The sequence below is a fragment of the Mchenga conophoros genome, linkage group LG7 (genome assembly GCF_057382185.1).
Source record: "Mchenga conophoros isolate Kocher_MC1m ecotype Shallow Benthic linkage group LG7, M_conophoros_male_GT1.1, whole genome shotgun sequence".
Taxonomy (NCBI): Eukaryota; Metazoa; Chordata; class Actinopteri; order Cichliformes; family Cichlidae; genus Mchenga; species Mchenga conophoros.
The window spans coordinates 28,427,705-28,452,456 of record NC_140532.1 but is presented as its reverse complement, the minus strand read 5'-3'; the positions used below and the strand labels follow the sequence as shown (position 1 = coordinate 28,452,456).

The 24,752-nt window shown below is 41.7% G+C and overlaps 2 protein-coding genes across 8 annotated transcripts; both read right to left on the bottom strand.

Moving 5' to 3' along the window:
• Positions 1–1,858: 1,858 nt before the first annotated feature.
• Positions 1,859–20,076, bottom strand: LOC146570317 (fibroblast growth factor receptor 1-A-like). 7 transcript variants are annotated; one of them, XM_085283289.1, is made up of 15 exons: positions 19,835–20,076; positions 19,390–19,565; positions 18,861–19,002; positions 18,686–18,745; positions 18,492–18,595; positions 18,162–18,286; positions 13,941–14,107; positions 13,723–13,846; positions 13,130–13,320; positions 11,323–11,467; positions 5,740–5,876; positions 5,522–5,645; positions 4,644–4,834; positions 3,021–3,168; positions 1,859–2,264 (listed from the first exon to the last, which is right to left on the bottom strand). In XM_085283289.1, exons 6-15 carry the CDS (start codon positions 18,241–18,243, stop codon positions 2,188–2,190), a joined length of 1,386 nt encoding a protein of 461 aa, XP_085139415.1. In that variant the 5' UTR covers positions 18,244–18,286; positions 18,492–18,595; positions 18,686–18,745; positions 18,861–19,002; positions 19,390–19,565; positions 19,835–20,076; the 3' UTR covers positions 1,859–2,187. The 7 variants fall into 7 exon arrangements, with proteins under 7 accessions (XP_085139415.1, XP_085139422.1, XP_085139416.1 ...); XM_085283296.1 differs by lacking the exon at positions 13,941–14,107; XM_085283290.1 differs by lacking the exons at positions 18,492–18,595; positions 18,686–18,745.
• A 1,040-nt stretch (positions 20,077–21,116) lies between these two features.
• On the bottom strand, positions 21,117–24,240 carry LOC146570316 (stanniocalcin-like). The gene is made up of 5 exons (XM_085283297.1): positions 24,086–24,240; positions 23,425–23,567; positions 23,244–23,351; positions 22,779–22,882; positions 21,117–21,659 (listed from the first exon to the last, which is right to left on the bottom strand). The coding sequence occupies exons 1-5, from the start codon at positions 24,198–24,200 to the stop codon at positions 21,362–21,364; spliced, it is 768 nt and encodes a 255-aa protein (XP_085139423.1). The 5' UTR covers positions 24,201–24,240; the 3' UTR covers positions 21,117–21,361.
• Positions 24,241–24,752: the final 512 nt, after the last annotated feature.

Below are 24,752 nucleotides of genomic sequence, written 5' to 3'. Positions count from 1 at the left end.
AATGTAATTATTGTCAAGAGTGAACAAGCACTGATAGTGTAATCTACAGCTGTGGCCAAACGTTTAGAGAATGAGAAGTGTTGTTTGCTTATTTACAAAGTTTGCTGTTTCAGTGATAGTTGTATATCACATTATATCACTTCAAACAGAGGTGATCCAGTAATGCTGCACTAATGAATTAGACTAACTAGTCACTTTAGCTAAAGTTATTAAGTTAGCTAAAGAGTTGGGATGCTGTGTAAGACATAAATAAAGCTAAAACACAAAGGTTTGGACACCGTTTTGCATGTTTCCCTACTGTAGGGGTCTCTGTAAGCATACAGAGGGGGTACTCTGAGAGGGTCCAAGATGACAGCTTTGGAATTCTACTAGAAACAGTCGATCATATTTGTTTGTCAAAGCTGAATTCAGGGCAAACTACGCTAAATTAGCGTTTTTAGCTAGCAGCTGCAATAAGCATAACAGTTACCTTACTGCTATCATTTGTTAACATGACGCTTGTTCTTATACATGTAATACATTTATTACCAACCTGAGAGTTTATCCGCTGGTCATTCGACATGACGAATGACTTCTGAAGTCTTACTTCAGCTCAAGACGCTGTAGATTCCCGTCAGTAACACTTTCGGTCCGCTAGTAAAACGTAGTTCTATTAATCTGCGCTTGAACCGGAACCGGATGTAAGTTCCAAAAAACTGAATTTTGGAACTGAAATTGAATTGTAGAACTGAAACTGAATGGTGAGAAGTGAAACTGAAATTATTCGAGAGCTGAATTTTTAAAGGATAAAATGCAGTTTCAAAGCAAATCAATTCATTTTCAAAATATAAATTCAATTTCAAATTAGACTAATTCAAATTCAGTTTTCAAAAGCATTTATTCAAGTTACAATTCAGATTCAATCTGAGCAATTCAAATTCAAATTGAACTTATTCAAATTCAGTTTCTGATGGCACAGATTTCTGCCCATAGGACTTCGATCAAAAACAAAATAAAAAAGTGATTGATAATCCAAATCCATATTACCATTTTATTGAATTTATAACATGAAACCAGGTTGTTCATGTAAACAAGCTCAGTTATTTATTAGAAGTAGTGAAGTGATCATGTTGTTTAAAGGTCCTTACAATAAGCTCTTAATTCATCAGAATCAGAATACTGTAATAATCCCTAAAGAAATTAATGAAGAAACAACTGCAGACACAACAACATAAATTAGGCTGGACACTGCTGTAATACCAATTTAAACCAGAAGGTGTCAATGTAACCTATTATAACCTATTGAGAGAAGTATTTCTCACTATAAGATTTGACAAAATAAGTATTTAGCATGACATTTTGGGGATTTTACTGGCTTCACAGCTTGTGTTTCCTTGCAGATGTTAAATGTAACATATGAGCTAAATTATAAACTTCACGTAAACAACCACAAAAACACCACAGAATCAAAGGACCTGCCTCCCCACAGGAACGAGCACACATACAGTCATGCTTATCTAAGAAGTCCAACAGAAGCAGCAGGGAATCAATCACTGCTGTGATCAGTGAAGCAGTTTCCTCCAATAATCAATAATATCTGTGATCAGAAGTCGATGAATGTGCTGTTCTTTAGCTACCTATCGGTAGGATCTGCTGCAGATCGATATCAGATCTCTAATGCTCTCTTTACATTTTAAAGAGTCCTGAGAATGAGACTTTGGACGAATGTGGGTTATTGGGTAATTATTGATTATTGATTACTGGTATAAATGCTGTCAGTAAAGTGGTAATCAATGAGAGGATCATTCAGTGTTTATGAGTTTCCTTTAGTAATCTGTGAGGGTGATTTTAAAAAAACACGATGCACAGTAAACAAAGTATCAAATGAAAGATTTATTCTTATAACACATGTCATTACACATAAAGGAGCCAATGTGAAAGAGGTCAAATGTAGTCAGAAAAGAGCTGCAGAATCCAGATCAGCGAAGCACAAACCTCCATCCATCCACCAGCAGCTACACAGCAGGAGGCTTCAACGCTCAGGTGAAGTCTGAAAAAAGTCTGCAGCAATGACTGCAACTGTCTGAACTTTGGGCTCACATGGATGACTGTGCTGAGATTATTATCTGAAACTCTGAACATCCACCACCAGAACTGAAGATAAACAACAGACTTTTTAACAGAACTTGAGAGGACCACTGACATAAACTAGGTCCAGTACTGACATGTGTGGGCTGAAGAGCAGTGGACTGGAGAAGACCTCTGGAGGAGCCGCAGCGATGCTTCTGCAGAGTGAAGCGAGGAAAAAAGCATTTAAAACCAGATCTGCTCGCTTCACAGAAATCTCACAGCTGAGGGCTCCCTCCTCTGAGAGATGGCGCTCTCTGTGTAAGGTATGATAAGCTCGGTAAAGAGAAATGCCATTTTGGGGGGGAATTACCACCTCCATTAAAATGTAACAAAAGGTTCCCAACCATCGTGAAACCATAGGGGAAAGCATCAGCAGTGCTTTTCCCTAATCCCTAACGCAGTGTTTGCTAAACACTGAACAGGTCGGCCCACAGATCAGTGTTTAGAGTCAGGACCGATCCCACCCCAATGCAAACATCAGGTAAACAGAATCGCCCTCTGGGAAATAATCGTTGCACACCTTCTATTATACAGGCATCCATTAGCAATGTTGATGTGATGTAGCTACCAATGATTGGTTATTTCTTTCTAATTGGTAATTAGTTTGGGTAGTCTGTAAAATTAACTCATAATAAACTAACAGTCCTTATTTAATATCTTGTCTTTTCTAAAAATTAGGCCTTTGTTTTCGCCATTACCAAATTACAACACAAATAATAAGCATTTAACATCTAGCTTCCTGTCTGCCCGTTTATTTTATAATAGACGAACTACAGCATCAAAATGACTTGATTTGGGAGGTAACCAGCATGTGGTTAACATGAAACCCTAACCATAATCCTACCCAGAAGCAGCTCACCAGAGACCAGGTGGGCATGAACAGGTGAACAGAGAGAGATTAGGTCACATACCATCGATCACTATGAGCCATACAGTGTGACGAGAGACTCCTTCAGAGTTGCTTGCCAGGCAGGTGTACTCTCCAGCATCAGCCAGAGTTACGTTTCTCAGAGTCAGCAGTGATTCTACCTCATAATCCATCGCATTCAGATCCTCATCCTGTGAGGGAGAGGGACATGGATATCACCCAACATGTTTCACTCAAAAGGTTCCAATCAAAGCTGGTCGATACAGCTCTAAACACTGGGTCAGGAGTCTGAGAGAACTTTAAGAGTGTGACACTAAAGGCCAGTTTACGCCAGTTAGTTTACTTTTCTTTTAGTATGGGACTAGACTCGGTCCATGTGTGGGAAAGGAAAAGAAGGAAAAGTAATCCCATGGTTTAGTGGCATATCGTGGTGATATGCAGGTAAGAGCGCAGTAAACTGTAACACATTATACAAGTCTTAACTTCTACCCATCCATCATCTCTGGAACCCTCCTGAGCCGAGACATCCTTCAGAGGGAGTTCTTTTCCACCACATTTGTCTGCACTCTTATGCCTTTGGTCCAAGGCCACAGCTCATCATCACAGATCATGGTAAAAATATAGATTACAAGTAAATCAACGGCTTTACCTTCACCCAGCACAGCAGACATTTCACCAAACTCTCTATGAATGCCCTACTTCACTTTACTCTGGTTTGGAAAGAAACTAACCAGAGTGGGCAATCCAACATCTTCTGGATAAAAACTGTTGCATCAAATTTGGAGGTGCTGATTCTCATCCCTGCCTTCCTGATGAATCTGAATTTGAGCAAACAGATGGAGTCTTTGCCAGTACACCAGCATAGCATCTGACTGCTAATAGGTGATTTGTCACCCTTGTCCCCTCACCTTCCTCTACAGAAAAGGTGGAGGAAGGTGACCCCATTTAAGGTCAGCAGCTGATCTTTGGATGGTTTGAGAGCGACTAAATGTCCTGCTTCATGGCTTCACCAACATGTGAGTTTTTGTTTTAGTGACACCCAAAGCTATACTCTACCCTCCCATACATGTCAGCTGCCTCCAGAGGCTCACAAGCTAACTAAAATTTGATAGGACTCCTTCTACTGCATCTCTGGTGTCCACCAGGTGGTTTGAGGGTTGATGTTGCAGCTCCAATAAGACACCTCTTTAATAGAGAGGTTTAAGCCCAAATGGGATAATTTAATAGAAATTGTCCCATTTGGGCTCAGTGTCCCATCCTCGAAATACCATTTTAATTCTGGAGGTTGCAACTGTCAATCTTCCTGACTGTTGCCTATAAATGGTATTTTTTTTTTATGTTTGAATGTGTCAGGCCTGCCTGGTACCCTCCCTAGCCACAAAGCAGATGACAGCTCAGCTCCAGTCTTCACTCAAGTGGTTGCAGATGTGATGACAGAGAATGTGCATCTTTGGAGCTGGAGGTGCAGTTCCCATTCATTTTTTCTGCCTGTTACACTCATGCACAAAAACTACGAGCTTGGGTTTAGAAAAAGATCACGGTTTGATGACGTTAACCCTTACCCCACCATGGACCAGAATAACATTAATCTAGCTTCAAAACACTTTGGAGACATAAAATAATTCTAACATAAGCCTGTAGTGCTGCCTGATTGTGGTGTACGTACTTTGGGAGGACGAACAAAGGGAAATATTTCTATGTCTTCTTTGCTGCCATTGATCACGATGTGTTTGAACCACCGTATGTAAGGCTGTGGGTCACCCATCACTGCGCACACAAGCTCCACATCACTACCAACAACAGCGATCCGGTTACCCTGCAGCCCAGCATGCAGGTCTGGCTTTTGAGGAGAACGCTCTGTAACAAAACAAGGTTTAAGGTTAGCATGATGCAAGATCATACAAACGACTAATGTCCACAGAGAGCAGGAGGAGACCGATAGCCATTCTGTTTGCCTGCAACATGAGGATGTTTAGTCTGGATAAAGTCTTTATGAAACTCTGTACGTTTTGTAGTTTACTGACAATGTGTTTGTCCACTTAGTAAGTACTTAGAAAATGCATTAATGTTATTACTAAAGCTCACTGTGCCATAGTTTAGTGATATTGACTTTTTATGTGGTTATATTTGCAATCTCAGATTTGGAGGGAGTTCTGTGTTTCTTTCACATGGTCACATTTTAATGTTAGGTGTATTTGATATATTGTTGTTGACTTTGTTCAGTGAGCTTTAATGCGGTTTAAACAAAGAATACCCTTGGGACACCTCTACAGCAAATCAGCACTTTATTCACTCCAGCATTTCCACTCTTATACTTCTTAAAGTGCTGTAATTTTATTTTTACTTGTTAAGGCCAAACCGCCTCCATCAGTCATGCAACCTCCTTGATGGTGTGGGCGGTTGTACAGGACCAGTGAAAAGTTCGGACACACCCACCGAAGGTCAGCGTTATGGTCGACACACACAGTCCAAAGTACTGGAACCATCTGGTTTTTGCAATAAAGCATGCTGTATGCCGTGTATACATGCTGCAGATAATCTTACCAATTACATTCAGCTGATAGGTGTGTTGGAGGGTCCCGTGTCTATACTGCACCACACAGGTGTAGTTCCCTTCATCAGAGGGAACCACTGACTCCTTTATTAGAGTCCATGTGTGGTCTCTGATCTGCAAGATTAAAGAAAGATACAGAAAGGGTGAAGTAAAGCTTTACAAGCTGAAGTTGTTTCTAGAGGCCTTTGACTCGTTGGTCCATCCTGACCTCTTTTCCGTTCTTGTACCATCGCAGGGCAGGAAGCGGCTTTCCTGTCGCTTGGCAGTGAAACTTCACCGTCTTCCCGACAGGAACTCTGTAGATGTGTCTCTTGTCCGGCCTCACCCACTGCGGTGGCAGTGATTCTGAGACAACATAAGGAAAACATCATGATTAATACTGCGTATGCATCTTTCCAACACAAAGACTGAAACTAAGAGGATCAGCTTGAGGGTTAGCATGCAGCTTCTCACTGCAACATTCCCCGGGTTGTCCACTTTTCTTTAAGTATTATTCAGAGGATTTCACAATTAAAGAGCGTCATTTAAAAAAAGGTGCTCATGAATGTGCACAGGCTGAACCTTTGCACATAAAAGAGAAATCCATGCATTTTCCCGTGATAAAATGATCAACAAGTCTATCATACTTGGTTAAAACAAATCCAGATTATATATCATCCAATATAAAGGTAGTGCTAGAGACCAGTGGAGACCTTGCTCACTTCAAATGCTTTTGTATTAATCTAATTTTAATTTTGATCTCTGGCTCTCTTCCACAGTGTGTCTTTGTCACGGCAGATAGCTGCCCCTCCCTGACCCTGGTTCTTCTGGAACTTTCTTCCATTTAAGAGGGAGTTTTTCTTCCCCTTGTCACCAAGCACTTGCTCAAAGAAAGTTGTCTGATTTTGGGGGTTTCTCTGTATTATTACAGGTCTTACCCTACAATATAGAGCACCTTGAGGTGACTGCTGTTGTGATTTGGCACTTCTTAAATAAAATAGAATTTAATTGAAATTAATAAAACCCTGCTGAATTGGGCACCTTTGATAAAGCACTGCCACATAATCCTCCACACTTTCTTCAGGCTTTAACATTTTCAAACATATTGTCATCTTCACAAAATCCTCACACACAAACTCAAAAGTTGTTTGATTTTTTTGATTTATGTCAAAAATACCTGCAGACTGGTCATTATTCATATGAGTCTCTATGATGTCAGTGCTCCGCAGATTGTCATTTACATCAGACCTCTCACTGCTCATAAGGGGGCAATTTTGAACTTGCGCCTCGGCATTGGGGTCCACCTCAGCAACACAGGGCTCCCGTGGCCCCAGCTGGCTCTGCAGGGTTGAGCGGTTGCCAGCCAGGTGCTCTGGCCGTCTTTGAGGATCATAAAAAACTGCCTTCTGTGACACACAACATGCTTAAGGAGCACAAATTTGCACCCCAAAGAAACCATCTTCCAGGTCGAGAACAGGGTCCTAGGCGCCCAAGAGCCATCCGGCATTTTGCAGACCCCTCCCTCCTCAAGGTGCTTTATATTGTAAGGTAAAGGCCGTACAATAATACAGGAAAACCTCAACCATCAACTGACCTCCTGTGAGCAAGCACTTGGTGATAAGGGGAAGGAAAAACTCCCTTTTAACAGGAAGAAACCTCCAGCAGAACCAGGCTCAGGGAGGGGCGGCCATCTGCTGCGGTTGGGGTGAGAGAAGGAAGACAGAACTAAAACATGCTGTGGAAGAGAGACAGAGATTAATAATAAGTTGTGGCAAACCACCAGGGGATTCCACTCATACCCAGCGAGAAGGGAAGAGGGAGGAGTGATGTTTTGGATTCTAGGAGATGTTTTGCCGCCTTGTGAAGTCACTGGGGTTGAGTGAAGCTGAGATTAAAGTTGATATAAAATGTGATGAGCTCTCGTGTCATCCTTACATTCCTCCACAAAGTAATGATTAAGTGCAGGGAGGTGTATAAGACCTTCCAGCTGCCCTGACTGGTTTGAACTGTGTTTTACATTTTTCACTGTAAATAAATGCACCGGGTTCACTTGGAGCTAACAACTCTCAAAAACCTGAGGTGTTACATTTGGTACAGTGGTAATTCTGATAGGTTTTCCCATTTGCGCCATGGTTCCCGGCTCTTGTCCTTGCTGGGTTTGGTAACGCTTAGGGCTGTGGTCCGTTCTTCGTACCTCGCTTACTACATCCAAGATCAAATTATCGCGCCAACTTTGAGCTCGCTATTCCGGTTCTCCGAGCACACCTGTTGTTGACGATTAGTACAGCTGGATGAAGTAATGTGAGATCACTGGGTGGCCCAACAGGGGCTACGCATCGATAGTAGAAACATTGATCGGCAACCCTTTGATTGGTCGGCGAAAATGTCGAAGGAGCGCGCTCGGTATTTTTCGGCAGCAGAGCAAGAACTCTTGAGTGAGGGATTTCAGGAGTTTCAGAGTTTAATTAAAACGCAAGGGAACACTGCAAAGGCTGCAAAAGCAAGGAGAGAGGGCTGGCAGAAAGTTGCTGACAAATTAAACTAGTAAGTAATTTAATAATAATAATAATAATAATAATAATAATAATAATAATAATAATAATAATAATGGATTGGATTTATATAGCGCTTTTCAATACCACTATTCAGTCACTCTCACATTCACACACTGGTGGAGGCAGCTACGGTTGTAGCCACAGCTGCCCTGGGGCAGACTGACAGAAGCCAGGCTGCCATATCGCGCCATCGGCCCCTCTGGCCATCACCAGTAGGTGGTAGGGTAAATTTATTATATTATATTATATTATATTATATTATATTATATTATAGTACATTACATTATATCCTCTTTCACATTAGAGCCACAACAGGACCCACTAGAACATGGGAACAAGTAAAAGTGGAATATAAGAATATTCTACAGAATGGTAATATTTATCACTTATATTGCTTTTAGTCTCTTGAAAAGAGACCCTGGAATAATCTGTTTGTTTGTTTATAACAGCAACCAAGAAAAGGGCAGAGCACAAAAAGACAGGTGGTGGTCCTGCACCCCCTCGTCAACAAGTTGGTTAAGTAAATAATACCCTCACGGGAAAATCGATATCTCTCTATGAGCACACTGTCGCGCTGAGCTAAAGGATCCTGTCTATCCCGCAATATACGCTGGATTCTGAGGACTCTCCTTATCAATAATCTTGCACCTTCCGCAATGGGTTGCTCGCGTATACAGACAGGACATACCACAGGACATAATATTGGCGATGCTGAGCACGTTTCCAAGGCTACCGTCTGTCGGGCAGTCAGGAATGTTACAGTTGCACTGAAACGTCTCCTGTACTCGTTTGTGGTGTTCCCCGGTCATAGACCCACAAGATTCATCAAAGAGGGATTCCACAAAATTGCAGGTATCAGGATGAACAAAACTTAATTCATGATGTGGTGATACTTGAACTACTACTTAAATTTTACATTTGTTCTCACGGTTCCCAGGCGTGATTGGCTGTACAGATGGCACTCACATTCCAATCATTGCTCCTTCAGTAAATGAAGGAGACTATGTGAACAGGAAGTCTTTCCACAGCATTAATGTGCAGGTACATAGTTCCCTGTAGCATTTCAAACTAACAAATTATTTCATTATAGTAATGGATGCTAATTTGTGTTCTCTGCACTGTGAAGATCATATGTGATGCTGCCAACATTATCACAAATGTGGAAGCCAACTGCTCAGCCTCTGTGAGGCTTAATCTGTGCTCCACTAATCAGGGCTTTATGTATCCTCGTGCGCGCGCTTAACTTGGGGTTGAAGCAACTCCACGTTGACTGAACTAATTGTTAGGGCCCTATTTCAGGAAGCCGGTTTAGAAAACTCAGAGTGAAAAACGATACTCAGGGTTGAGTAACCCCGAACTGTCCAACTCGGAATATTCGGTTTCAGAAAGGCTGATAACAATTAGTTCAGTCAACGCGGAGTTGCTTTAACCCCAAGTTAAGCGCGCGAGTCACCATGGAGACGGAGGGAAAGAAGGCGCGGTCAATGTATTTTACAGCGCTTGAGGCCGAAATTCTGATGGCAGCATATGCTGATAACATGCAAATTTTGCGGAAAAAAAGTAACACAGCCTCAGCTGCAAAAGAAAGGGAGCATGCATGGCAAAACATAGCCAACAGAGTCAATGCGTGAGTGTTAATTTAAACATTGATCTAGGGATTTCCACCCATTTAACACGTTATTTTATTATATGTTATTTTATTTGTTATTTTATACATTTTATTTCGTGATGTGATGTGAGCGCAGGTGCAACCCAACAGGCCCCAAACGTTCCTGGCAGCAAGTAAAAATGAAATATAAAAATATAGTCCAAACAGGTAAGGTGTAATTGTATTATGAGCCATAGTGCTTGGTCTGTTTGTCCGATGTAAATCAATTGCAGTTAGAGGCTACATTAATTTTCTTTCTGTAAGCACTTATTGAAATTATCTGAGCACATTACAAGTACATATTTGCTTACTCTGTATGCTCAAATGTGGCCCGTTATAGCCAACAGAAAAAAAGCGGAGGCCCGAAAAACAGAGGCTGAGCAGTTGGCTTCCACATTTGTGATAATGTTGGCAGCATCACATATGATCTTCACAGTGCAGAGAACACAAATTAGCATCCATTACTATAATGAAATAATTTGTTAGTTTGAAATGCTACAGGGAACTATGTACCTGCACATTAATGCTGTGGAAAGACTTCCTGTTCACATAGTCTCCTTCATTTACTGAAGGAGCAATGATTGGAATGTGAGTGCCATCTGTACAGCCAATCACGCCTGGGAACCGTGAGAACAAATGTAAAATTTAAGTAGTAGTTCAAGTATCACCACATCATACATTAAGTTTTGTTCATCCTGATACCTGCAATTTTGTGGAATCCCTCTTTGATGAATCTTGTGGGTCTATGACCGGGGAACACCACAAACGAGTACAGGAGACGTTTCAGTGCAACTGTAACATTCCTGACTGCCCGACAGACGGTAGCCTTGGAAACGTGCTCAGCGTCACCAATATTATACAGAAAGCTCCCGTTTGCAAAAAACCGAAGTGCAATACAAATAATATGTACAGGACTGAGAGGATGTCCGCGATGTGTCACATGAGCAATATTAGGCCTGAGGATGTTATTCAAATAAATTATAGATTGTGCTGAAAAACGGTAACGTTCACACAGGAAATCATCAGGAAATGATAAAATGTCCGAACGCGCTCTGATCACTCTCTCCCGGCGGAGAGCTCTGCGGAGAATTTGGGCTTCAACATCTACTGGCTCTTCAAGGAAGGGGCACGCCATGTCTGACACTTCCTACAGTCAGGTTTCCGACAAAGAGGCGGAGAAGGTCAGGGTTAGTAGAAGTAAACCTGCTAGGGGGCAGGTTAGCTTCACGGAGTGTGTCGTCATAGTAACTCACTCAGAATTAATCTAAACTCGCTTTGTGAAACCGAAAACCCAGAGTTTTCATTAACTCAGGGTATACTTACTCAGAGTTTGCACTAAACCGGCTTCCTGAAATAGGGCCCCGGTCTCCAAAAACCCATGTAAGCCAGAGCAAACCCGAACAGTGGTCCCATTAACTAACATTAACTGGTTAACTACCAGTTTAGATTCTTTGCTTGTCATCTGACAACTTCTAAACATTTTGTGTCCCTCATTCAATACTTTCATTGAATCATAGAACAAATATTTATTCAATATATTAATATTAACAGAGAAGGAGAGATCTGACATCATATCTCTGTATTCTATCCTGTACAGATCTTCATGTACCATCATAGACAGTGAGCCATGCAGATCTGTAGGCAAACCCAACAGAGTTTCCAGCCAGACAGGTGTACTCTCCAGCATCGTCCAGGGTTATGTTCCTCAGAGTCAACACCTCAATTTCTTCGTCTGTGGTGTTCAAACCAGCAGTCTGAGAGAGAAACACACAAAAATCTGTGTCATCCTTCATCAGTGTCCCTCAAAGGTCAGAGCTGAGTTAAATTCCTCACCATCAGCAAACTGAAACTCAAAAGTCAAACTTAAATCTCTCACGAAGTCAGTGAATTCAGTTCATGGATGCAAACTTTAATTTTACCACTTCAACAGTCTAGTGCAGGAGACTAAGATCACTCTGAAAAATCAGAGTGATTTCAGGGGGGTGGAGAAGTGGGTTCAGAGTGTGGTGTCAGGGGAGGCTTACCCACACAGCTGCTCTTCATCACCTGTCTGAGCTGTGTGGTTTGAAAGCCGGAGGAGGCAGCTTTAAAGCCATGTAAGCGTCAGAAACAGCTGGAAATAAAACACCTGTTAATGTGTCATGCTGTGTGTGGGGGTACTTTATACCTGTCACAAATCTGAGAAAATATAAGGATTTAAAAACACAAAATCATAAATTGAAGCATAAAGATTTGGTTCAGCTTTATTTCCAGTTCAGTTAGATTTCCTGTTGCTGAGACTGGACTGATGAATCGGAGGTCTAGTCAGCTAACTCAGCTTTCATCCATAATTCAACAGCTTTCCCAGCAGGACATTGCTTCCTGAATGGCAGTAAGCTGTTAGAACAATGATTCAAAAAGTGATGTTCCCATATGTTGTTATTGCAAATGTCTTTTAAAAAAACCCAACTTTACCCAGTTCTGTTCACACAGTTTTCAGAGGCTGGAAATTATGAGAGGTTGACACACCTGAGTGAAAGTCTTCTTTTTTCTTGATCTGTTCCTTTGGGAGCAGCAGATTATGTGCCTTCATCTCACACTATCTTAGCAACCTCCTCTGTTAGACCAACCTCCTGGATTAGTCTTGTGCTGGGAAAGGGATCCCAATGCAGCTCCTTACAGGAGCAGGCGGTTTTAAGAATGCTGTGGACTAAAACTAGGCAGTGGGTACTAGGCAGTGGGTGCCAAGCGCCTTTGTATTATGTCATGATGTTTAACAAATTTAAGTGTATTTCTTTGAAATGTATCTCAGGGTTTTCTTCTGTTTTTAAGCTGCTCATATTCATAATGATATATTTTCGTATTTGTTTGGTTTTATGTTTGTTTATTTTTTTTTGTTCATAACTGCACAGATATTTGCACATCTGATTGATAGTTTTTGGTCACATGACTGACTCGTTACTCCATCATGCCAGCTAATAGTGGACAGTTGGTATTACTGCAGGACAGAAGTGTTGTGGGGGGGTTTTCACCTGTCTCGAGCCAAGACTACTGGGATCATCTATTCATGTAGGAAAAACAAAGATTTCAAGACAAATTGCAAATTTTGGGGACTTCTGATGTATATTCTGCCACAGCAGCTTTATTATGACATGCACACCCAATATACCTCTCATTCCCAGCACTGGGAAAACCACCGGGATACAAAGTGTATTCCTTCTAATTGGAGAGGTGTGTACTACCAAATTCACCCTCATCACTTAGCCAATTAAGCCAAGATCTGCTTATTTCACGAAACATATTCTAAGGGCTCTGACAGAGATCAGATTTATCCTCCTTCATTATAGATGTAAAGAGTGTCACACAGCAAAATAAAGCTAACAAAAGAAAATTACTAAAACTGGTCTAAAGCTGAATTTGGTGGTGTTGGTACGTACTTTAAGAACACGAACATAGGGCAGCCCGTTCGGTCCCACACTGCTGCCGTTGATGATGATGTGTTTGAGCCACTGCATGTGAGGTTGTATGTCGCTGAAAACGCGGCACACAAACTCCACGTCGCTGCCAACAGCTGCCGTCTGGTTGGCCGGCAGCCCGGCCTGCAGGATGGGCCTGTGAGGAGAGCGCTCTGAAACAGGTGGGTTGGAGATGAAGACAGGGGTAATCTTTGCGAATGAGTTAGATATCCACAGAGAGGAGAACAGCATGTCACCAGTAACACCTGGAGGACGTACCTGCGGATTGATTTTCTAACTGTAGTCTAGAATGGCTTTTTACATTTAGCAGTGAAACAGTTTGTGAGCAAAATGTTAATAATGAACTTTTGAGTGTTCTGGTTCTATCGGTCACAGTACCATTCACAATCAGTATGAATGGGTAACAGTATTCATGTCATGGGTGACATGAATACTGTTACCCATTCATGGAAGGACACTGAAGAAAAATAACAAGACTGGTTTGGACCGAGACCTTTCTGTCATTTTATGTTAAACTAACATTACGACCCTGTGTGCCAGATAATCTCTCTTACCAAGTACATTCAGCTGGTAGGTGTGTTGGAGGCGCCCATATTTATTCTCCACCAAACAGGTGTAGTTCCCTTTATCTGAGGGAACCAATGACCTCATTATTAGAGTCCCCGTGTGTTCTCTGATCTGAAAGATTGAGCACAGGTAAAGACAGAAAATAAAGTAAAGTTTAAAATCTGGTTGTGCCTCTACAATTTCCACTTTACAGCCAGAAACACACCTGAAAGCCTCCGATTCTGTGATCCCTCCTGAACAGTTTCCCGTTCTTGTACCATTGTATTGCAGGAACCGGGTGTCCTGTTGCTTTGCATTGCATTTTTATCATGTTGGAGACAAACGCAGCATAGAGCTTCTTCATTTCTGGCTGTACCCACTGTGGAGCCATCCCTGGTGAGGAGACACCACGAGGTAAACCTCATCAGTTTACAGTGAAGAACTCTTTGCCACTAAACACCTTCCATTATTACTGAGACATTCCCAGTGTCCACCTTGTTCAATTCAAACATTTTATGGTGATAAATGTTTGAAGTGTTTGAAGATAAATAAATTTACTGACACTGAAAAATGTTGAAAGATGTATTGCTATTGGATAAGTCAGAGCTTTCGAGCCAATACCAATTAAACATCAGGCCTTTCCAGTAGTGTGCCATCCCAGGTCCCAGTTCTGGGACAGGAGACAGGACAGTCAAAGAATCAACAAGAGCTGTATCTGAACATTTATCTTTGGAGGCTTTCCCATTTTTGACATTCAGTCAAGCTTCGGAGCCCTTTCCTGACCCCCAAGCACTGCCTCAAGTCAAGCAATAAACAAATAACCACAGAACATCTGTTTGCCTCCTCTGTTCTTTTTATTGTATCTGGGACCTGGTAAGTTGGTCATTTAATAACATTTGTTTCACACAAAGTTAGTTATAAGAGTTGGCATAATCTTTCAAAACTAGACTAAACCAAAGAGTGAAGGTGCATGTGGATGGGGCTTAGGGCTGGGCAAATTGACCTAAAATCCATATTGCGGTATAATTTGAAGCATGTGCGGTAACAATATGTTTAGCAATATCTTCTTTTCTTCTGTATACCGTATTTTCCGCACTATTAGGCGCACTTAAAATCCTTTAATTTTCTCAAAAATCAACAGTGCATCTTATAATCCATTGCGCCTGTATGAATTCTGGTTGTGCTTACTGACCTCGAACCAATTTTATGTGGTACATGTCACTTAAAAATCTGTCAAAAATGTTTTAGTACCAATTTGGTAAGCTACGAAGCCGCACCACTTGATGGATTGTCTGAGCATTATGGCTACCATAGTCAGGAGCCTCGCGGAGTAATCTGGGTCCAAAACTTTCCACTTCAGGTCCCAAAGTCAAAAGAACACTGCAGCATCACTGAGAGTTAAAAACTGTCTAAATTCTTTCATCTTTGATAAAATGATCAGCGTTGATGCTTTACCAGGTGTAACAATTAAGTTTAACATCCAGGCATCCATGAAAATAGAATTTATTAAATTTAACGGAGTTAGAAGTTAGCAGGAAGTTAGCTCGCTAGTTTCCACTTAAACATGATATAGCATGTTCTGACTGAGAGATTTTTGAAAAAATGTAAACACACAGCTCTGCTTTCACTCCCGACATAAATGAAGGCAGAAAACTAAACAGCAGTGACTTTTTTAGGGTTACTGAAGTTGGACTAGCTGGTATATAATGATGTGCTACGTGATCGCTAGCGATACAGCTATGTTAGCATAACATAAACACAGTGAAGCTAACTTTTTCCCACTCGATAAAAGTGGGGGTTCCCAATGGTTAGGGACAAATGCAATCGCATGGCAGGATGCTGTAAAAAGACCAAACTTCAGTCAGGAGAACAACTGAGATAATCCATCTACAATACGAGGTTAGTCATTAATATACTGCAGCAACATAGGAATAGAGCAGCTGTGAGAGAATTCAACATTAATGAATCAAAAGTACGGTTGTGGAGGAAGCGCAGTTTTTGGCTTTACTCATATTCGAAAACGTGCTTCATCTCTTCGCTATTACTGTCGCCTGGCATAATTTGCAGATGATATTGCTTGCAACCGCTGTGATGCTTTGACCATAACAGGCGCAGCTTGATGACACCATCAACATGCGCTATTGCGGTAGAGCAGAATAGTCAAAATCTCTACCGTTGGCCAAATTCATATCGTTTCTACCGAATACCGTTTATACCGCCCACCCCTAATGCGGCTGTTAGGGAAAGTGGTAGTTTGCTGAAAAGAGCTGCATGGCCAAGAAAGCAAAAGACTTCCTCAATTTCTGCCAGACAGCTCGTCTGAGCAAGGAATGGGAAGAATAGAGATCGACGGGCTGGACCGACAGACCAAGTGACTTTCACGCATTGCATTGTGGGTACCAGTGGCAGCAAAATCAAAACACTATATCAAGTGCTAGCATTTCCAGCATTCATTAATTCTGCAGTTTCAATCCCTACTTGCATTTTATTTACCCCAAAAACAGTTATGTATATTTATATGTATGTATATATGTATATATAGTTATGTATAGAGCTATATCACGTTATAACGTGATATAGAGTGAAAAGTATATTGTTCTAACAATATACATTTCACGTTTGAACGATAGAATATCACGTTATTACAATATACATAATTATCACGTTCGTACAATATGATGGATCCATGGGGTTGGGAAAGCCAGAAGCAGGGGAGCTGGAGAGGTACCTTTCATGTCCATTCACTGGAGGTGTGGATTTATTGCATGGCTTTCCCCACATCAAGAAGCTTTCGATCAAAATCAATACAGCTCTTCTTGCATCTGGAGCTTGTGAAGGACTTCTTAGTCCTGCAGGATTCCTGTTCACTGCTAAACAGTTACAGCTTCAAAGAAAGAACCTTGAGAGCAAACTGCTGCTGAAGCTTAACCATCACCTCACTGAGTAAGTGAAGAAATGGCACATTTTTGCTAAATATGCAGAAATAGATGCACACCCATACAATTTATGGTAAACTGAGCTGCCTTGTATGTGCATATGTTGAAGATGCATCGTTCTAATGTTTTCTCTGAGGCTGCTGTGCCATTTGGAGCAAAAATGAATATAAAGTTTATCTTGTCACTGGAAATGGTTTGCACTGTTTAATTATTTAAATTATTCACCGTAGGTATTGGTGAAAATAGCTTTATGTTGTAAAAAACTGTTGTTGTGCCTTAATTTGTTGATGTTTTTACATACATTCCTTTTTAAAATACTAAAATTTGTATATTTATTTATTTTTGTTTGTCTGATAGCATTTATTTATAAAATAAATCGGACATTTCAAACAGTTACTCACTACTTGATTAGTCTTTTCACCAAGTACTTTTTTACTCTTACTTGAGTAACTTTTTTGACAACTACTTTTCACTTTTACTTGAGTAATAATATTTTAAAGTAATGCTACTCTTACTTGAGTACAATTTTTGGATACTCGACCCACCTCTGGTGATCACTGACTGTTTTTAGGAGCTTTTTGAGATTAAATAGAAGAAAATACATAACATTAAACATGTTAACAACACAAAAGCCATATTAAATGCAGACTACTTCTCCTGTTGCTACTTCAATCATGAAACTGATCAATGATCAGCTGATCGTCTCTCTTGTTTGTTTATTGCCCACTTTGAGCCAGAAACAGGAAACCAGCGGATGTCGAGCTAAACAACAGCAGCACGTTTAAGGTTGATTAGCTGTTGTTAGAATTTATTTAATATTAATTTCTAGTATCAGCTGGAGCCACAGCTGTAAAGCTGCTGGTCATGATATCGGTTTGGATATGTGGTAAGAGGGAAACATGAAGATGAAACCAGGAGATGTCCTTACTGACTCATCAGAGCTGAACAGGTGATGGAGAAACAGGTTTACCTTTTAGGTGACACGAATGAGTTGAAGGGAAGTAATGAACTGTTTCTGAGAGACAAATAACACCAGGATCCTTTGTAGCTGACGGCTGGTAACTGTGCAGGGTCGGGTCTGGCAAAGTTTTGCCTGGGGGCCAGGTAGGGCATTAGCAGGGAGAGGGGGGCACAAAGAAATACTTTTCTTTCTTATTCTCATTTAAAATGTCTAGCTTTTATTAAATAATTATCTGAATCTTACAACCAAAGTTTTCATCTGATGTAAAATGTATAGAAATCATACATATACCAACAAGACAGTGTACATCACTGTCACAACAGCGTTTGTTTTCATTCAAAGGCTTTATGGCTTTTCCTATAATACCTGGTGGGCTGGTCTCTAGTCAAAACGCCCAGGCCGATTTTTTGTCGCAGTCCAGCCCTGCCTGTCTCATTATGTTTGTGTTTGGGGGTGAACAATGGTAGGTGGCAAACACTGGGATGGTTTTTCTTGAAGAATGCTTGTCAGCAAAAGCACATTTAGACAGAGCGCCCATGACGCTTCTTACCTGTGTCTGTGTACTCTGAGTCCAGACCAGACTGAGCCAGAGAGAAGTGAACCAGCAGCAGCAGGGACCAGAAACGCATCATGTCCTAAGCATCAACTTACAGGGACGTCCACACTCTGAGCACTCTGCAGCAACAACAAAACCAAACTCAACCACCATTATGTCACTAAGTCTTCAATTCAATTCAATTCAATTCAATTCAATTCAATTCAATTCAATTTTATTTATATAGCGCCAAATCACAACAGCAGTCGCCTCAAGGCAGTTTATATTGTACTGTATATCCTATAATAATAGATACAGAGAAAAACCCAACAATCATATGACCACCTATGAGCAAGCACTTTGGCAACAGTGGGAAGGAAAAACTCCCTTTTAACAGGAAGAAACCTCCGGCAGAACCAGGCTCAGGGAGGGGCGGCCATCTGCTGCGACTGGTTGGGGTGAGAGAAGGAAGACAGGATGACTTTAGGTGACTGTAACACATCTGCAGCATCATTGAAAACAGAGGGCGCTCCACTCACCCTCTGTGCAAACAGCTGTTCAGTCTATCTGTGTTTGTTAACAGGATCAGAGTGTGCTGGCTGTTGAAGGTCAGAGGCCTTTGAATCATCTCCTTTTGTTTAACCTCTCACTGATATGAACTGATCTCTTTGCTTTTACTGTATTTATTTTATTTTTATTGTACAGTAAACTTACCGAGAGGCTTCGTGCAGATGTTTGTGTGGCTGGGATCTCCACTGGAGTCTTTGGGTTACTGTTATGTTGTTCTACATGTCTTAAATCTGACAGACTTACCGTCTGTGATTATAACCAGACAATCAAACAAACTCCATCAGAGCTGAAATAAAAAGGAAACTTGAAGCTAAATAAAATAATAATAATAATAAATATTAGAACATAATAACCCTGGTTTAATGAAAGCGGAAAGCCACATCTCTGTGTGACATATGTTTAATTCCTTATTGAATATAAGAATATATAACATTATCAGCACAACACAGAAATGGCATTTATGGCATGATTTAGAGAAGCTGGACTCACTGTGTATTTCTTTGTTTTTAAATTTATTATAGCTTTCACTTTGTTTTCACTTTCATCTAACTTTAATATTTTATTTTTAGTTAAATGATGGAGCAGAGCAAAAGCAAACAGCCTGACTGAGCACTGGTGGGGTCAAAGGTCACAGCAGTGGTACCTGTAGTCATTCATGCAGCAGATGACTCACCGTCAGTGGAAACAGAGAGGACTGACACGTTAGTTTGTCCTGGGATTTAGGCTCCAACCTCGACAGAAGTGTCCCGTAGCACGTCTACGCCTGAACCAGCGGCTCTAGTTATGGTTAAAACCCTGGTGGTGTGATTACAGATGCCCCCTGAGGGCGGGACGAGGGTCGTCCATTTACTGTAAGAGAAACACGGAGATGAAACGCCTACACAAGGTCATATTTACTCTGGAGTCCCTGTTTACTCAGTGACCACAATCTGCCAGGCGGTCTCTATTAAATACACTCATTATATAACAGTGCACTTTATGCGTTTTCACTAATAGGGACAAAACTGTAAATTCATTTTAATGCAAAACCTATGACTGTTACAGCTGCTCCCTCAATAACAGCAGGTGGGGGCAACTATGACACTAAAAATACATCATATTAAAGCAGCATTACTCACAGTATTCACAGTACTTCAATAGTACCTAAGAATGTAACTTTAAAATGTTTCGCTGGTATTCTTTTACATTTTTGAGCAGGATTAGTATCATCAAAGGGCCACGAATGCAGATATAGCACAACAAAGGTCAAATCCACATGAACAAATCCAGAAACAGACAAAACAAAGTCCAAAATCCAAAGGAAGCGGAGAATACTGGAAATTCCAGGAGTGGAAGGTAAACACAGAGGGAACACGCTGAGCAGGAGCAGGAAGTACACATCGAAGCTTCCTCTAGTGTGTTTTTTAGACACTAGCATGTGTCAGTTACCAGTATCCTGTGCCCTCATTGGTAGTTGCTTGAATTGTTCGCCTTGAAGTTGAGTTCTTGGGACCCGCCCACTTTGCTTTGGCAGAGTTGTTGTTTTTTTTAATCTCGTATGTGCTGAACGTCACTGACTGTCTGTGATTGCTGGTCTCTACATTTCTGTGAGTCATTTCCTATTTGGGAGCAGCTTCACAGTTTTCTCTGAGCCGTTGTCATTTGATCAGAAAACCCTGATCCCGCGTCCGCTCCCTCCTAATACCAGAGATGTCTTTGGGAGTGTGAAGGAGCACTAAATAAAAGTAAAAATACCACCGCATTTGACCTTATGTTACATATTTTACTGTATTTTATCTGAATGTGAGCTGTGCTGCTTTCCTCCTGCTCTCTGGGCTTGCTCCACTTTCCTATTGGCTGCCCTGCAGCCAATCAGATCCCTCCAGGGCCTTTCGAAGCTGTTTGAAGGTGAATTGCAGGGTCTTACATGAGAATGATCGTATAAACAGTAAATACAGGACCGGTATCACCAATCATTTCAACTTGAATGAATCTATATAGCTTTAAATGTGAATACTGAATAAACATAAACACTTTTTAATGGCACTGCATGACATGCTTCTGTTGTTTTAAACATTCTGTATAAATAAAAATGGCCGGCTGTTGCGTGTCACGCTTTGTTGCTTTGTGATTTTGAACGGCATCATCTTAGCTCAATAACGATTCCTCCTGAACTGTTGGGCAGCTGAGCTTCAGGTTTGCAGCTCTGCTTTGTTCTAGTTTATTCAATGGCCTCTGTTTTAAGTTGAGGTTCTGTTTTTTGTTGCCCTTCCTGAACTCATTCCAGTGTCAATAAAAGGTTTCAAACTGACCCAGAACGATTCATGTTTCTCCACGCTCAGCACTGTCACTCTACTGAAGCCCCGCCCACCCAGAGGAAGTCGGATTCATACAAGAACATGACAGGAGCCGAAAGCCATCACATCACATTGTTTATTTCTAACACAGAACCAGAGACAGCACAGATGAGCAACACGGAGTAAATGAGCTCCACGGCCAGCGTGAGAGCATCTCCTCACCTCCGCGGCCTCTTGTCCTCCTGCATAAATTAACTTAATAAAAATAAATATGCATTATAATAATAAGTTGCTTTTATAGTCAGTCGGTGGCTGGACTGATGTTTGTGTAGTCAGGGCTGGCTGTGTGTTTATATCAAGCTGCGTCAACTACTCGTGGGCTTTAACTCCGTCTTCTTCCTCCTGGCTGTCTACGGACCTCCTGGCGAACAGGTGAGTGGGGTCTCGGCCTCTGAAGCCCGGCTGGATGTTGAACACGGGCATGTTCCTCCAGCTTGAGGGGTTATTGTAGGCGGCTGAGCCGGATTCTGCGGTGCAGGGTTTGTTCTGGATGAGCTGGAGGAAGATTTCCATGTCGGGGCCCAACCGGGACACGATCCCGGCCCTCACCGCCACCACCGTCTGCTCGTCGCAGGCCTGCAGCGTCTGGAGCAGGGTGCTGTAGTACCTGCAGGCCAAACAGACACATGTTCATCTCAGACCTTGGCCTTCTGCTTGACAGTTTCAGATTTGCATCAAAATTTTACAGTACAAAATTTAAACATTTATAATTAGTGGTGTAAAAGTTTAGTTTCATACATCAAAAAAAGTTTTTAACGGCTGAAGATTTCTTAAAAATTGTCCGTCGACCCATTTCAGGCCTGTTTTTTCTGCACATTGAGACTGAGGCCATGTTTGAACATGAATATATCAAAAACTATCAAAGATGAAAGCCTGAAATCATTACCTAAATAATACTAAAACACAACACAGAATACGTCTGAACATTAGATTCTTAATTTTTTTTAAAAAAATCTAATTCAATAACACAATTGAACAAATATCACAAACTGTAAGAAGAAAAAGAAAGTTCTGGAATTTCCAGATGAAACTCAAATTATAACTGAGAAATAACTTTAATGTAAAACGAATTCTTTGTTAGTGAGTAATACAGTTCACAAGCACCAGGAGTCGCCCCTCAGCAGGCTTCCGGAAGGTGTCCAATCAGAAGAAAAAGGGCTTTTTTAAGAGTTCTTAAAGAGACAGGAGCTAATATAATGATTCCTCTTAAACTTGTTCTTAAGATATTTTTACGTTCTTACAACAATATTTTTAATTGCCACCACTATACAAACATCAGATGAAGGTTTTACTCCAGGCTCCACTTAACAGTGTCCACAGTAAACTATATAGTAAAAATGTACAGTATGAAAAAACAGTGGTCAGCAGCAAATATGTACCATGCAACAGCACGTGAGAGGACAGATGGGACTCTTGAATACCATGTCTGTCAAACCACACACTGAAATTTACTGTATGAGCCCAAAGTTCTCTAAGAACTCCTCCCTAAATGTCCCCCTTTTATAACTGGCCATCCTCCAGAAACTAGCTGAGGGGCAGTAGCATGTACTTTTTAGGTGTAGCTGCAACTTTACTTTAAGGCCAATTTTATAATTATAGATTTATAAAACATGCTAAGAAGCTAAATTAGGTACCATGTATGTTATCGTGCTATTGCTTTAGCATCTCCACTCTAAAGCAGGTGCGAGCATTGCCTCACCATTTTGTATGTGTACTGGGTGCTCACCTGTTGGGAAAATGAGTAGGCACCTGCACCACCTCTCCAATGGCGTCAGGGTTAGTCCTAGCCACAGTGCAGATGTCCAGGCTGGTGTAGCACTCTTCTTGAACCTTCGATGAGATGGACAAACACTGACTTAGGATCATAGAAGCACTTTCTCCTCTCCTCTAACCTGCAGAGGTAACAGGATGCTACAACACTAAAAGGATGGGGTTAAAGCTAACAGTGATACAGGTGTTTTCATATATAAACTGATGGAGACACTGAACAGGTTAGCCTGGTTCTGCTGGAGTTGTCTCCAGTTAAAGGAGAGTTTGTCTTCCCCACCTTCACCAGCTGCTGCTGTGAGACATTCCTTGGGATTTCTAATATCTATATAATACGGAGCTTTAACTTCATGAGCAAAAGCTAAATAAAAAAGAACTGAAGTGATTTTTATAAGGCAGCATAGAAGTTTGTGAGCTGGCAAACCTCAGCGATCATCCTCTGGAAGATGTTGCAGCGGCGGATGGACTGGAAGACTTTGCCCGAAATTCCCTGAGACATGCAGTGCAGACTCTTCTTGACGAACGTCTTACCCTGTGGAGAGAACATTGAGGTCAGACGACAGGTGGAGGACAGGTGGAGGACAGGTGGACAGTAAGTCACTAACCTCGGTGTTGAAGCTTGCGGCGGTGTGCAGGAACAGCTCGCAGAGCTCGTGCATCCCGTCGGTGTCGCAGGTGGAGTTTTCCAGACAGGAGAAGAACCCACAGCCGACGGTCACGGCGCCGCTCAAACATCTGGCCACATCAGCTGCAAACACACAAACATGCTTGACACTGGACTCACAGAGCTTTCCAGATGATTGACCCATCAAGCAGTCGCATATGGGACAGATGTGACTTGAATATGATGCAAACAAATGGAAGGAAAATATGATTTGAATAGAAAAAAGTGACGCATAAATTATGTTTTTACAAATAGGGAGGGCAGGAAGTTTTCTAAAGTTATCAGTACTCCATACTGGAACTGAGATGATCACCCCCCCCACCCCTTCAAAAAACAATACATGAGTCCATTAATGGTCGCTGATCAAACTTCAGCTTTCTTTTAAAAGACAGTTTTTATGCTAATAATACTTCAACGACAGACAGAAGTGAGAGGATGAAGAACACCTGCTGCTGTGTTTAGAAGATTTAAAGCCAATAACCGATCAAATATCAGCTTATTGATCCGGTAATAATCAGGTACAGACTCCAAACATTAATGCGTTCACTGCAGTACTTGTACTTGTAGCAGACTACTGTGAGTGCAGTAACACAAGTACTCACTCGGGCTGTTGGCGGAGAAACGGGCCCGGCGGGGAGCCGCCTCCTCCGGCAGAGGCTCGAAGGCGGAGGAGGAGCAGAGGAGGAGGAGGAGGAGCAGAGCGGAGCCGCGGAGCATGGTGCCTCACACTGAGGATAAAGATGAAGCAGCAGGAGGAGAACGTGCTGTGTGTCTGCTGTCTCCAGCTGAGTCTCCTGCATTTATACACAGTCAGCGGGGCTCGGACCAATCAGAGCGGAAGGTTTCGGTTGGGGGGGGGCTGTTAATGGTTTATTGAGGAGTAATGAACTTGCGGAGTTAATTGGTTATTTCCACACGCAGAGGAGGAATTTCCGAGCAGCAGTGAACTCAGCGCATAAAGTTTGGACTTCAGGTTTGATTTAATGTGACAGAAACTCTCCTGAGCTCAAGTGTCACCTCAGCACACCTGAACATGAATATGGTGTCAGGTACAGCAGAGCTTTAACATGATAACATGGGGTCAACTGATCGGAGCGAACAGCTGTTCACATTGTGGAAGGTTAAATGAGCCGAACCCTCCACCAGCACTGCTGCATTCATACTTTTAATTCAATGCTGCAAAAATATTAAATAAATATTATTTCAATATTGGAGACTCAGACGGACTCCCGGCAGGTCAGCGACAGCCTGTGCCTGTGGTAGTCCTGA

What these genes read in the sequence shown, in the direction of transcription:
- LOC146570317 (XM_085283289.1), bottom strand. Translation starts at nt 18,243, where the DNA reads ATGATGCGTTTCTGGTCCCTGCTGCTGCTGGTTCACTTCTCTCTGGCT. An exon ending in ATGGCTCACTGTCTATGATG is followed by an intron (nt 5,877 to 11,322) that starts GTACATGAAGAT and finishes ATGTTGTCTCAG; the next exon opens with AATCACTGCCACCGCAGTGG. An exon ending in CCTTTGTTCGTCCTCCCAAA is followed by an intron (nt 3,169 to 4,643) that starts GTACGTACACCA and finishes TCTCCCTCACAG; the next exon opens with GATGAGGATCTGAATGCGAT.
- LOC146570316 (XM_085283297.1), bottom strand. Translation starts at nt 24,200, where the DNA reads ATGCTCCGCGGCTCCGCTCTGCTCCTCCTCCTCCTCCTCTGCTCCTCC. An exon ending in TTTCTCCGCCAACAGCCCGA is followed by an intron (nt 23,568 to 24,085) that starts GTGAGTACTTGT and finishes GTGTGTTTGCAG; the next exon opens with CTGATGTGGCCAGATGTTTG. An exon ending in CCGCAAGCTTCAACACCGAG is followed by an intron (nt 23,352 to 23,424) that starts GTTAGTGACTTA and finishes TTCTCTCCACAG; the next exon opens with GGTAAGACGTTCGTCAAGAA.